Source organism: Centruroides sculpturatus, unplaced genomic scaffold, assembly GCF_000671375.1.
Source record: "Centruroides sculpturatus isolate CEXI.00-Female unplaced genomic scaffold, Cexi_2.0 scaffold611, whole genome shotgun sequence".
Classification (NCBI taxonomy): domain Eukaryota; kingdom Metazoa; phylum Arthropoda; class Arachnida; order Scorpiones; family Buthidae; genus Centruroides; species Centruroides sculpturatus.
This window is the reverse complement of record NW_019384768.1, coordinates 237,468-253,357: the sequence shown is the minus strand read 5'-3', so window position 1 is coordinate 253,357 and position 15,890 is coordinate 237,468. Positions and strand designations below refer to the sequence as shown.

The following is a 15,890-nucleotide window of genomic DNA, read 5'->3' as shown; positions in this document are numbered from 1 at the left end:
AAAAAAAAAAAAAAAAAAAAAAAAAAAAAAATCTGTCCAATAGGGTTTTGGAAAAAAAAATATATATATATAGGGTCTTTGCGAAAAAATTATAAAGTCTTACTAAAGAAATTTATAGACCCTAACATAATAATTGGTTCTACGGTAACCTGTATGATAATTTGAAGTGACAGTCAAAGTTAATAATTAATAAACACTTGATCATAGTATTTAGTAAAGCAAAAAATGAAGAAATAAGAATAAATTAATCTACTATGTTAAAGTAGCTATCATAAATATAAATTTAATAACGAAAATAAGATCTATGTAATGTAAAAACATTGAGATATTGTATACGGAATAATGAATAAATTTGAAGTGTTTTTAAAATGGGTAAAAAGGTACATACTGAATGTGATGTATAAGTTAAAATATAATTAGATGTAGAAATAAATCTGTGTAGATAATCAAGAAATTGTGAAATCCAACCACCCTGATTGTAACAGACGGAAGGCGAATGCTCATCGAAAAGTTAATTTATGTAAAGTTCTAATAATTGTATAAACATCCCCCTTGTAACAGGCTATTGCCTATTATGTTAATAAACATTCTATTCTATAAATAGATATATCAGAGATATTACAAACTTTTATTTTGTTACATAACATTTTATTGGAAAAAAATATGCAGTAAAAGTGTAATATTGATTTGTGATATTATACATATAGCATGAAGATTTATAATTATAAAACAACAATAATTTTTTTCATCCATTTTAGAATTCATTAAATAGAATTTTTTTCATTGAAATTGCTATAAAAATTACCTTAATAGAATTTGTTATAAGGTAGATATATAATAGTTTTTAAGTCCAACTTTTGAATTTAATTTATTTATTATATTTTCATTTCAGTGAATAGTCTTAATTAATATTATTGAACCATTAAAAATATGATTAACTAACTATGTATATTTTATTAAATAAACATTAATAGAATTAATTTTAATCATTTTTAGAATTTAAAAGTTATATTAAAATAGAGTTTTTTCATATTTGAACATTATAGGTTGCAGAAAATACAGCTGATGAGCTAGCACGAAGTGATGGAAGAGAAGTAAAATTAGAGGAAGATGCTGATCTTCAACTACCTTTCCTTCTACCAGAAGATGGATATTCTTGTGATATAGTTAGAGGAGTCCCTGCTGGACTTCAAGAATTTGTTCAACCATTAGTTCAGACAGGTAATGTACAAAAAGTGGTGACCATAAATTTTAATTATCATCAATAGATGATATTATGAATAACAAATAATGTAAATATGTTTTTTTTAATTATTATTTTTATAAAAGTATCTTATTTTGAAGTTTATTAATTAGTTCAATAATTTTTATTTTAGGTTTATGCCATCTTACTATTCAGACATCTTCATCAGGATATTGGACAATATACATGTCAGATCAAGATATTGGACATTTTCCACCACGGGTACTTTTATTTTTTATTATTATTAATAAAATTATCTTAAGACTTTAAAAATATCAATATATAAAATATACTTACAGGCTTGTAGTCCAAGTATCCACAGTCATACTGGCGATGGTGAAGGTAGTGGACGTGGTTCTGCTGTTCCTCCAGAACCAGAAGTAACAACTATTCGACTTCAGAAAAGCAATAATGGAATTGGACTTAGTATTGTAGCTGCAGGGGTATGTGTTTAATTGTAATAACATTAAAGGAATTAATGTTAAGTATCTGGTTCTTAAATGTTAATTATCAACTGTTCCAATAGAGTTATAAAAGGGATTACTCCAACTAATTAATTATGTTATTTTATAAACATCTTTTGGTTATTGTGTTCCATTTAAAAATTGAGAATATATTGAACTGAGAATAAAATTTTCCAAATCTCAAAAAACATTTTTCTAATAAAAACAAAATAAAATCTGACTTATTTAAATCTGTTTATTCATAAGAAATTGTTTTGCTTTTTCTCTTTATATAAAATTCAAATTCATTCATTAATAATTGAAGTTATATTTTTCAATTAAATAAATTCAAAATTGTAATATATTTAATCATAAATAGTATATAATCATGATTACACATAATAAATTACCAGTGACTGAGGATTTTTATAGTATGAAATAGTTTTAAGTGTAAGAGGAATAATTATATAAATCATATTTATTATTATATTAGGAAAAGATGAATGAAGATTGAAGTGAAATAATTTTAATCATATTGATGATAAGCATTATTAGATATGCATAATGCATAATATTGATATGAACAAAGAATTAAATAGAAATGAGATTTTTTTTTTCTGATGAAATTATAATGTAATTTTATTAACAGCTGAGAAGATATTTATTTGTAATTTTTACTGAACATTCAACATAAAGATTGTTACATTTTAGTTGCAAGTAAAATATGATTTCAATGTTGTATATTCACTTTTAATTTACTTTGAAAAAAATGCTTCAAAAATAATTGTTCTGAATTACAGTACTTAATTACACTTTAGAATTACAGTAGACTTTTAATAAATATTACCTTCTTAACTCAAAATTGTTGCAACTCAATTCTCTTAAATTCTCATAGACTCAATGCATTCTGTTTCTATAAGTTGAAGTAACTTTTAGGTCATATTTTTCTGCCTGAAAATTTAAGATACTGGGATTTTATTTCATGTCTAATTTTGTATTGGGTCTGTTCAAAAAATAACTTAACTTTTTGAATTGGGTGGAAATGGAGTGCTCTAGCATTGTGAGGTTGATAACACTACATTTGTGATAACCTACTGAGTAAGCTGCTTTTTTTTAGATTGCTGATATCCCATTTCATTCTCATGTTACTGTTTTTTGATTGAAAGGTGTTTGTGTTTATAACAATTTTATTTCAATATGCAATTTATGGGAACAATGATGCAATGTGAAGTTTTGTGTGAAACTGGGAAAATTTTTATGAAAACATTTCAACTTTTGAATCAAGTTTATGGAGGCAATGCTCTAGATCATATGCAGTGTTACAAATGGTTTACTCAGTTCAAAAGTGGTCATTAATCAGTTTGATAACTGAACTGAAGATTGAGTGGACGTTTGTTTGCCTGGAATTTCTTCAACAAGCCAATGATGACAAAACATTCATACAAACGATCATAGTGGTTGATGATAGTTGGGTTTACTGTTACAACAATGAGACAAAAGTTCAATCATCACGGTGGGTTGTTAAGGGATCTCCATGCTCAAACAGAGCACAACAGTCTTGATCCAATGTCAAGATAATGATCACTATTTTTTTTTTTTTTTTCAATTGAGTTGTGCACTTCGAATTTTTACGTCATTGTCAAATAGTCAAACATCAGTACTATGCAGGGTTTTGAAATAGTTGCACGAAAATATTCACGAAAAGGGACCAGAGTTGTGGTGAGACAACTCCTTTCCCTCACCATGACGATGTGCCTGCTTACTCAGCCTTGTCAATTCACCAGTTTTATGTCAAAAATCAAATGACTGTTGTCCCCAGCCTTCCCAATCACCAGACCTGGTTCCTTGTGATTTTTTTCTTGTTTCCAAGATTAAATCAGTGCTAAAAGGATGCTGTTTTGACAAGATGATATTAAAACAAATTTATTGCAAACATTGAAGGACATTCTGAAAGAAGCTTACCAGGACTGCTTTGCAAAGTGAAAACACCACTGGAATAAGTGTGTGAATAGGGAAAGGGAATACTTTTGTTCACCCTCTTTGAAGCTTAATAACTCCTGTGCTTTTGGTCAAAAATCTCTGAAATTTTGCAGGGAGTAAGTGTATTAGGGAGATTAAATTTTGGTGATTAAAGGTTGAGGGGGTGAGGAGATAAAGGGGGTCATGTAGAGTCAGACTTAATGACAATTTTACTTGTTATTAGCATTTACAATTTTTTATAAAACACATCCCTAGCCTCAAAATTAAGCTTTTTTGCCATTTTATAATAATTAAAAATATAAAAAGCCTTTTAAATAACATATTATAACAGATGGTGCCACCAAATGTTGCTGGGAAAGTTAAGCAATTCATTGCTGGATTTTTATACATGTAATAAACATATGCATTGATATATCATTTCTAGAAATAATTCTTAAAATATCTGAAACTTACATTGATATTTGAAAGTTTAAATGAATGATATTTCATTTATTTAAATTGATCTGTATTGTAGTAGAATGCAGTGAAGATGTTTTTATACTTAAATTAAACATTTGAAATATTTTAAAAATTCTACATTTATATAAATTAAGTCCATAAATTACTATAATAACTGTCTATACGAACATTCATTATTTTTGAATTTAATTCATTGCATATTTATTATTTTATCAAAAATTAAATTGTACCAATAAAATTTTAAATAATTTATCCCATTCATATATCTAAATATCTTTAGTGAATTACAAAATAAAACAAACTGGAAACATTAGAAATATTTTAAAATTATAATAGAGTTTGCTAAATTATTTTTAAGACAATTATAATTACAATATTACCCAATAAATTGATAGTACAAATATAAACATCTTACAAAACCAAATACAGTGGTACTGTACCTTGGTATACATCTGCTTTAGAATATGTCAAATTTGGAATATGTCCTGTTTGGACAAAACAAATTTTGCTCAGTATACGACTTTTGTTCAATATACGACTTAATTCAATTATACGGGCCATCGATGAACAAGTAGCACTATTGGTGTACTAGACCAGACTAGACGTTTGTGGTGACACAGTTTATAACTTTGTTAAATTTCTTCTGATTTTAATTTGTAAGTAAAATTTTATTATTTTTATTAATCACGAAACGCAAAAAGGCAAATGAAAAGTGACAGAAAACTAAAAATGACTAGAATTACAATGGAACTGATGAAAGAGATTGTTGAGAAATATGAAGGTGGCATGGTGTTCGAGATTTAACTGTTGCATACCATATTCTGAGAACGATAATATTAACAGTCGTGAAAAATAAAGACATTATTAAATCTGCTAACATTGCGAAAGGGGTTAAATCAATTTCTAAACAGAGATCGAAGACATTAGATCATGTTGAGAAATTGCTTTTGCTTTGGATAACTGAAAAACAGTGTGCTGGCGACAGCGTATCAGAAGCAATTATTTGCGAGAAAGCTAAAAAGATACATGCTGATCTTGTGAAAAATCAAGCAGGAACTAGCCAGGAAAGTGAGGTGTTTGAAGCCAGCCATGTTTTTTTTTTTTACATGAGAACGGATTAATTATTTTTACATTACTTCTTATGGGAAAGGTTGGTTTGGTATATGTTCTATTCGGTATAAGTCCAAACATCAGGAACGGATTAAGGTTGTATACTGAGGTTCCACTGTACAGTACATTACAATAAAGCTACATCAACTGCCATATAATATAAGGCGGTTGGTGTAACTTTATTGTAACATATCTGGTTTCATAAGATGTTTATATTTGTATATATATACAGTATATATATGCCTTGCTGGAGTATACAATGGCAGTTGAGTGCCTTGTGTGAGAGTTTACAGAATGACGGTGCTAAATGCATCCCCAGTCGGCACCATAGTAACTGATGTTGCTTATATTGTAATGATAATTAATTAAATATACTGGAAGAGGAGATTGGACCAGAGGTCCTGGTAGCATAATTGGCAATGCATCTGCACAGCAAGCAGGAGTAGCGGGTTCAAGTCCTGCTCTGGACTGATTCTTTTCTTTCACTTTAATCTAAAGTGAAAAGATCTAAAATTATTTAATTAAATTATGATTATTAAATTTAAAAATACGAGATGGTACCTAATGCCTAAGGTCAAATTAATCAGTAATTCATGATTATTATTGCTGATATATAACCCAGTATTATATGGCAGTTGGTGTAGCTTTATTGAATTAATAGTATTTAAGATAAATACTATTGATATTAATTCAATAAAGCTACAACTGCTCTCTTATCTACTCTTACATTTTTGTTGTTATAAACTATAGGTATTTGCATTTGTCAAAACATTTATGGTATAAAACAACTATTTTTACAAATTTAAGGAATTTTAGTTTTAAAATGGCTGAAAAACGATTGTACGTTTAGAAATTTATGTACATCGGATGATTTGAACTTGATGAAATTTGTATGTTTGTAAAATTAAATAATTTCATTACATTAATATTTTATTGCTAGTTCTCATAAATTCTTGTATAATAACCAGATTATTATTTTAAAGATCAATCAATTTTTTTTCCATCATTAAGGAATGAGGTAATTTTTCCAATGCATGGATTAAAATTGTAATGAATAAGTAATAATATGTACTTTTTATTTGTTGAGTAAGTAAGTTTAGATCTGAAATAAATGTCAGTAGTAATGATGAAATGTTTTGATTTTTAAATAAATTGCAAATCAGATATCTCAGAAAGAATTATCATTATTGCATTAATATTTGGCATGTAAAGGAATGAACAATATCAAATTGGAAACAATAACTTTTTATTTTAGAAAGATTTTATTATAATTCATATGCAAAGTGCCATCATTGGTCCTGTGCATAAAACCACTGAACACCGATAGTTGCTTCTCACCAACAAGCTGTCGCCTGAGTTTTCAGTGCTTTCTTCATGTGTCTAACGCCTAAAAATGTGCTAGTTTCCTATAAAGTCCTTCTGGGAGGCATCTCTTTTGGTAGATTGCTCAAGTGTTGCATTACTCCTATGGAATAAGATCCTTCCTATCCTAATACAAAGATTTAATTACTCTAAAATGCATATATATTCCTGTATTAAGCTAATTAGTAAATAAAGAAATAAAATATTAGGAGTCAGCTGAAGTAGATAACAAACCGACAAATATATTGGTAAATTAAATGATTTTTAATATTTTAATTAATAAAAATTGCATCCACGTTTACGTTTAAAGTAAATGTCAAGCAAAGTTTCGCTTAAATTTTTTGATTATTCATTGTTACGCATTTAATATACGATAATTAAACGTATATTTTTATTTGTAATTCTTGGATTTTTTCATAACATAGTTTCGCATGAATTCACGTTAATGGTACCATCTCTATCCTATTCAAAGATAATGATATATTCTATTTAAGAAATGCAAAGTATAGGCTATACAAAAAAAATCAGATTATTTTTTATTTTTATTATTATTTTTATGCGATTTCTTACTAATTGCATCAAATTTTCGACATATATCGTGCCGATTAATGAATTAGAAAAGAGATGGGGCAATCTTTTTAAATTGCAGTTCAAGTAAAATATCTGCAAGATACGAAATTTTTTTTAGGATTATTAAAATTGTATTTTGCGAAAACTTGCGATATTAGTTTCTTATCAATTGTATTGATAAGAAAAGTAAATACAAATTAAGCTAGTCAGTTTATTACATATATTTAAATGTCTATGGGCCGAATTATACATTTTTGCGTACAGGAGTTGGCCTTTCTCTGTGTTAGAACACAATTTATTAATGTATTGATAGACCAAAGTGCTAAAGACCAAAGTTATTCGTAAAAGTAACGTAAGACAATAATCAATGGAACTATAATGACTTCCAATATTGATTTTTGTATAGTCGCTTACATTAATTTTCCTATTCCATTACAGTATTAGTTTCCGTCTACTATTCCACAAATCTTGATTTACCTGTTTCCTCCATTTATTTATTTTAGGTGTAATCATTTCCTATTCTCACAATCTAGTTATTTTGTTTATTGTCTTTGTTATCACTATCTAATTTTTCATATCTAAAAATGTTTGAGGACAACCTCGAATTTTAGAAAATCGAAATCATTGCTTAAATTAAGGTGAAAATACTATTGAGAATTCTGTAATAAAAGAAATAATAAAATTGATCCTATTCTTCCTCTTAAACAATTTAACAATTTCAGGTAAAATTTAGAAATATTTTTATTATTTTTTCTTGACAGTCTTCTGGAGAATTACAAAGAATGAAAAAAAAAAACTGTTCTAGAAGTTCTTTAAAATTTTTTTAATACTATTTTTCGTTAGTCTGAGTTTGGATTGAAGTATTTAATTAATTTATACTTCAAAGGCACAATTTTTTTTTCGATATTAGCACCACGTTTATTAAAATATATCTATTCGATTAAGCGTAGTGACAGCTCTTGCAACTCTGGTAATGCGGGACTTCAGGATTACAAGATGATCATTCTTGATGGGTCATTTAACTCTTCTTTGATTCCTCAGAGAAGTATTTTCTGATAAGTGTGTGCGAATTTCTGTTACATCTATCACGTATTTTTTAAAATTAAGCTGTTATTTTTTGGAAAATTTAATATATATGGTCTCTTGTTTATTTCTAAAAATAGCTTTTCATAAATATATTGTTGTGCGCGTAAAGATGAACGTGTCTTATAATTATTTATTTTCTAAAAAAAACGGTGTGTATTTTATAGCAATTTTTAACTGCCGTGTAGTTTATTATTGTACTAAACACTGCAGGAAATTTTAGGAATTTACGTAGGTTCAGACATAAAGCACTACTTTCCGCAGAGTCTGGTCAACGTCACCGAGACGCGCCACTGATAAGAGGGTGTGGTCGGCATCCTTGACGACTGGTATGTTTCTTACAAAGCTGACCAGTTATGGGTGTGGATTGATTATTGAGTGACTCTCGTTTGTTATTTTCGGGTGGACTCGTTTCCCCATTGTATGTTCCACGTAATTCGAGTGGTTTTTAACTGTGGCGCCCGCCTGCACTTACACTGGCACGTGGAAGCCGTACGTCGTCTCCATGCTCGTTTTCAATGTTTTGGCGACTCTACAATGAGCCGCCTTGTGCCATTTCTGTCGTTTTCCCCCTTTAACACTTATTCACTGTTTATAATTATTACTCGCAGATGTTGATCGTGGAAGACAGAATTAAACAGAAGAAAGTTATTTCCTGTATCTAATTATTTATAACGATAACCATAGTTTCACAATTTTTTTTTTTCCTTTTTTTTTTAGGTTTGTCTAAAAATTTTTCTCGTGGTGCAGAAATCATGATTTAAACGATTCGTAAAACTGTTAGATTTTCTGTTCTAGCTCTTTTTTTTAGTTCAGTTGACTGATTTTTCGATTTTCTTCCAGCGAAAATAATCGTTTAACGAAAGAATAGTTTAGATTCAGAATGCGATTTGAAAAAATTATGTGCGTGGTTTACCGAGAACATATTTAAAGTAGTGATAAATTTAAAGAATCTTTTCTAAGATCTTAGTTGAATAAATAAAATATACAGCATATTGTTTGGTGAAAACCGGTTATGAAATTTGTAGTTAAAACAACTTCCGTTCATAATGTTTTAAACGCCCTGTCACGATGAACGTTCGCAGCTCTGTGTAATTTTGTTTAGGAAGAAAAAAAAAAAGAAAGCATTAATTAGTCTGTTACTCAATTATAACACGCGGCGACGACGACGTTTACAGATGCTAATTTTCAGTTTAATAATTTTTATATGGAACTTTCATTGGAGGGGAAAAAATCTAATATATTTTATTTAGTTTTATTATAAATTGTTTTGAATGAAGGTTAGAAATAATTACCACTCCATTTATTACGTTAGTGTGCAAAGATAATGGAGTATCGTTCAAAATCGAATGCATTCTTTACTAAGAAGTAAGCGCTGTTTGTAGGAAGATTTTGACATTTAGGATGACGGATGATGGCTACCATTCTAGTTATTAACGAAAGCCTGCACTTAAATTATATTTTGTTTAATATCTAAGTGAAAATCAATATACGGTATCTCTGGAAGCGATAATTAAATTAATCAATACGAGCTATTAGGATAATAGTTTTATCGATAAAAGTACTACTAGTTGCAGCAATTCCGTTACTGATACTATTATTCACAAAGTTGTTGTGATTAATTGATTTTAGAGGTCACTTGGCGTTAATAGATTTATCAATTAAATTTTATTGTGGATGGGTGATTTTATTTTTAAAAAGTTTTATTAAATATAAAATGTTTAAGAACAAATTTCTAGCAAAATTCGAATTTTAATGCAATAAATGGCAAGTACTTAGTCATTCTATAATTCCTGTTAACAGTTTAACTGTTATTAGGTGAATTATACCCATTGTGGAACACACAGCTTTTTATTTAGTAATTAGATCTAGCGATTTAATAAAACTATAAATAGAATAGATTAAACTGAACGTTTCGAAGTTTATTTTTGCAATTTTTTTTTTTTAGCTGAACCAAAAATAATAGAACTTTTTGCTAGGTTTTGAATGAATCATTGATTGAATTTATGAGATTAATAATGAAATTTTTGCCGATGACTCAGTTAAATGTTTTTAAATATTTAATGCAACTTCTTTTTATCCGAATAGTTTCTTAATGACGTAATTATAACGTAATATTCAAATTTTAATGCAGTTTTCAAGTTACGTATGCATGGATCGAAGATAAATAAAATGACTTTTATGATAACTTTATATTCATTAGACTATTTTCTTATCAAAAGTTGGAATCGGCAACCTGTTGATATTAATATAAATTAAAAAGAAACGATTTTTATTTAACGAGCAGATATCAAATATGAAGAAATAATAATACTGAAATAACAGATTAAAACATTTTTAAATGCATAATTATGAAGGAGAATGTACTTCGAAAATTGTTTATTTTTAAAAAATCTATTGTGGAGTCTTTTGCATTGTTTCTTTGTTTAAATTCAGTAATAAATTTAAATAAAAGTCCATTGAAAATGCCAAGTAAAATTCCATTGCAAATTTTGAACTGGCGTAGCAACATCTTGTTCGTTGAACCGACCATTTTTACATATTGCATCACCCACGCTCTTGTATACAGTATTGTATGTTGTCTTAGTCATCTATTCTAAACGTGTGATAGACACGTGTTACTAATGTTCTCTTCCAGTCTTTTGTCAACGTTTTTTAACTTTTAAATGTTAGTTAATTATCCCCTTGAAATGTGTTTTTCCTTAAACGTTATAATATATTTATAAATCAGATGTTGTTTAACACAAGCTTCATGGGTGGAATTCACTTACACACGTGCAGTCAAACTATTTTCTAAGCAATTAAAAAAAAGAAACCTAAATTACAGCGTTAATTTTTATCGATTTCCTGATACCATTCCGTAAACTTTTTCTATCCGAATATTGAATGATCTAAAAAATTAATTATTTTATGAATTTTTTAAAATTAATTATTTATTTATTCGTTTCAAATGTCTCCTGACCGATACTAATAACGAATTTTGTTCGTAATTCGATTGCTATCGTCTATATGTTATTGTCTGTCAGTTCCATTAGACACTCCCAGTCGACTCCATTTGTTTCTCCCCTCTTCATCCTCCCCAATCATTCACTAGCTTGTCTAATCTCAAAACTTCCCAAACCAGTATATCTAGAGACTCAGTGAGTCGTGAGTGGTTGGTCCGTTTTACCTTTGTCTCGCCAACCAAAACTTGACATCCTCCCTCTAAATCATGATCCGTTGATAAATATTTCCCCCCACAACTTGGCGGATCGGAGAGGTTTTAATTTTATATAAGGTTAATTTTTGTCATGTTTTGAAAGGTGAGAGGATTCGAATAATTTTTTTTCCTATGTAGAAAATTATTATATATATATATTTTTTTTTTCTAAGCCGGCAGTTTTTTTTTGTAAGTAGAAAACGTTTGTATTAATAAGTTTTTTAAAGCGGCAATCCTTTGCAGTCACTTAAGATATAGAAGTATTGTTAATAGTTACGCGTGCGTAGCGAATAAAAATAGTCTGTTACTCCGTTGGATGAAATTAAAATCAAATAATATACAAGTAATTAGTTTTAATGCGTAAGCAAAACGTTACTAAAGCATGAAAGACACTAGCAGAAACCGTTTCGACCCACGTCGTGTGACGTGTGCGCTGTGTTGTGCGTTAGAAAAAAATTTCTCGGCGCGGATTATTTAATGATAATTATTAAATAATTTCAATGACAACTACTAAAATTGATTTTAAGAAATTAGTATCGTATATACATTAACAATTTTCGGAATACAAACGCGTTTAATAACTGGTTGTTGACATAGACCGGTTTCTTCAGTATGTACCTGTCCTAGGCCTCCGCATGCTGAACCTCCGGACGTGAATGCACGCGGATCCTGGTCGTTGAAGACTAAGGCAAATGAATTACATAAATTCGAAGTTATTCCATGAGATTTCATTAGAGTAACACATCGTCACTTGCAAATTACTCTATGGCGTTAATTAGATTGTTTAATTCTGTTCAGTTTTCCCGGTCGATTTTTTTAAATGTCCTTTTATTTTTCAAAGTGAGATATGCCACTCTGTCACGTCGTTTATCTTTGCATAGAATTTCTTATATGAAAGATTCATAATTAGTGGATTTAATGTTTAATGGATAAATATTAAAATTGATAGAAATTAATTTGTAGAGGTTTTTGATGGATTAGAAAATTGAATTTGATTATTTTACTATATTTCTAAGTTTATAAATAAAAGTATTATATGAAATCAATAAAGAGGACTTAAAGTATGATGGAATTTGATTGTAAAACAAAATTATAGGAATTATTGTAAACTAAAAATAAAACTCATATTTATTGAGTTATTTTTGTAATAATGGGATAGTTGATAAGTATAATTTCAATAAAAATAAAACTTGGAGTAAAAAAAAAAAACTTTATGATCTTTATTTTGATTACATTCATGAAGTTGTATTTGGTGAAATTAATGACTGTCAATAGCTATTATTAAATATTATATCAAATTTTACTAATATACTCATATATACAATTAAAAAATAAGTTAAATTATAAAAATTTTGATTAATATTAAATATTGTAAGTAGTTATTGTAATTGTTTGTATAAATTTGAAATAATCTATGTTCATCAGTTTTAATTTTTATAGCATAAGTTTTTCATTGATAAAATTAAAATTTATAAATGCAAAATTAGAATGATAATTTAAATTAAATTTCTCTATTAATTCCAAGGTTGTTATGATTTTTATGTAATCTTAACATTAAGTAGGGTATCCTTTAGATTAATATTTTATTTAACATTGAAATGTGACTTTTCATACTGTATTACTTTAATGCTCTCAGGATAATTATTCTGTTTATTTTTATCAATCTTTACTTGTTACTTCTGAAAGTAACACTATTTTATCATTTTGAAAAGTTTTGGTTTATTATAAATCATCAGTTTAAAAATAGAATATTTACAATTAACTTATTTATTTCTCTTTATAATTATATTTAGTACGTTAATTTTATAATTATTTTGAGTTATTGCGTTTAAAAAGTTTGTATTTATTTATTTATTTATTTATGCCAATAGATGATGTTATAATGGAAACATAAAATCTAAATCAAGTAAATCTTTTGAGGGTAAAATTTTCTCTTAAAAACACACACATTTGTTAAATATAACAACTCTGTCTAATAACACATCAAGAATTATTCAAAAAACAATTGAAATTATTAATTCAGATGCAAAAGTAGCCAGTTAAATAATTTAAAATAGATAAATGAATCAAAATAATTATTTTTAACAAAAAAGAAAAACAGTTTTTATCAAGAAAACAATAAATAATTTGTCCTAATTAATGCAACAAAAATAAATGATTAATTGCATTTTTACATATGTAAAAGTATGGTTTTAGTAAGTGTAAAGTGTTATCTCAATATTAAATTATCCAATTATCTAGAGCAAGAATATGATGTCTGGTTTATGTTTATCTGTTGAATTAGAATTCTAAAAACTTAGTTTAAATAAGATGTAAATAATGATAAAGAGAAATTTATAAAACTGAATTAAATGAGGTAATTATTTGTATAATCATGCACAAGTGTCTATCTGTATAAAGTGGTTTTAAAATTATTTGAATTAGATTCTGTTCTGTTATAAACCAGATAATAATGGGCTAGGTTGGTTTTGAAATGTTATTGATGAAATAAATCATATAACTCTAATGAGTCTAATACATTATTCTAAAAATAAATAAGAAGCAAAATTTTGCTTATATTATTTGATTTTTGTATAAATTAGATTACTTTGTAATTGAGTTTAATTTGAAGAAAAACTGTACACTATATAAATTTCTTTCATTGATAGTTTCGTGTAATAGAAAATAAGTGTCTTTTAGTGCAGTCTTTAGATTTATTTATAATACTCGAACAGTGTCAACTGGTTATTTTATGTTTTGAATTGGACTTCTTTTTTTTATAGATTTATTAAACTATTTCTAAATTGTGTTAACATTTTAAGTATCAATTATTGATATTGCCAGGATTGTGCAAATGGAAAGTGTGTTGGAAATGTCTTACTGATATGGAATAAACTTTGAAAAAAGTAAACAGAATAAAAATATAAGGATTGCACTGTTCAATCAATAATTAAAGATCAAATTTTAAATATATTTAATGTATTTATATGTTATTCTTGTCTTGATATAGGCAAATGAGTCCCTGACTCTCTTGCACATGGACCTCTCATATTTTTACATGGCCCTGAATATTGTACTTATCATAACAAAATGATTATGATTTAATAGGAATTTTCTGAATGGATATTAATAATGAAATAGATAAACAAAATTTAAAAGTAAATAATGATAATGATAATAATAATAAACTAAGCTAGAAATAAATAATAAAATGATAATAATGTAATTATTTTATGAAAGTGGCCAATGTATTGTAAAATATTGAAAAAATTAGTAAATATTTTTTGTAGTAGAATGAAACACATGACATATATATATATATATATACACACACACACATACATAAAACTATTACTCAAAATTTTGCAAGAGATTGTCTTTTTTAGCCCTTAGGCTAAAATAAGAAACTATGAAAAGTACACGCCCAATTTTTTTCCCAGCTCTTTCATACTGTAATGGAGTTGTCCTTGTGCATTCAAATTCTAATCATGACTTTTGAACTTATGTAAAACTTGCATATGCGTATGGTATGCTGATGTAATATAATTATTCAGTTTTAGAAAATTTGTTAATTCAGAATGTAAACAGACAATCTTTTTGTATTTCATTTGACCTTAATGAGATCAAAACTTCAAAACATATATGAATTTAATATGCAATTTAACAGAATGTGCATTTGTGTAATTTAAAAAAGAAATGTAGTTGTATACTTTTATAAGATGACTGTATATTATATTAAATCAAAATTACGTAATTTTGTCATAATTTTATTTCGATTGATTAATTAATTACAATTTAAAACTAAGTTATAAACTTTCCTCAGAAATATTCCAAAAGAAATGTTTAGATGAGTTGGAAAGTATAAATTGTTTATTTGCTATTTGCTTTGGAATAGTCTGTTTTCAAGGTATACTGAATTTGAATTGAAAACTGTTGCTTTGGTTGTAATATGGATGTGCTATATATAAAAGAGAGAGTTTTATTCATTCTTCCAACTGGCAAGTTTTTGTTATGGGTGTAATGAAAAAAAGCAAACAATTTTACATTGTAGAATATACAGTATATTATTAAACATTAATTTATTAAAATTTGATATTAGAGATGGAGAAAGCATTCTAATCATTTAACACACACACACACACACACACACATATATATATATATATAACACTGCTTAGCTGTTTATATAATCAATATATAGCTTGTATAATCTATACTTGTTGCAAATTTTGCAGCATTAACTGAAATAATTTACTAACTTAGCTATGCTGTTTCAAATTATCATAGATCTTTGACCATTTTCATCATTGCCTGTGTATTGACAGTTTGTAGAGTATTGAAGAAAAACAATATTTATTGTTGTGATTTAATAATAATGAAACTTAATGATAAATCATTAAGTTTGCAGTTTATTATTAATAATAAAAATATAGATTGTCTTTTTTCATGAAAGGATTGCATG

General features: G+C 27.2%; 1 protein-coding gene across 1 annotated transcript in view; it reads left to right on the top strand.

The window, feature by feature from the left end:
* LOC111628935 (afadin-like) overlaps nt 1–15,890 on the top strand; it is a 111,721-nt gene that overhangs the window by 50,748 nt on the left and 45,083 nt on the right. Inside the window, 3 exon segments of the mRNA XM_023372793.1 lie at nt 1,047–1,221; nt 1,377–1,465; nt 1,543–1,686. Coding sequence (XP_023228561.1) covers nt 1,047–1,221; nt 1,377–1,465; nt 1,543–1,686 — 408 coding nt within the window.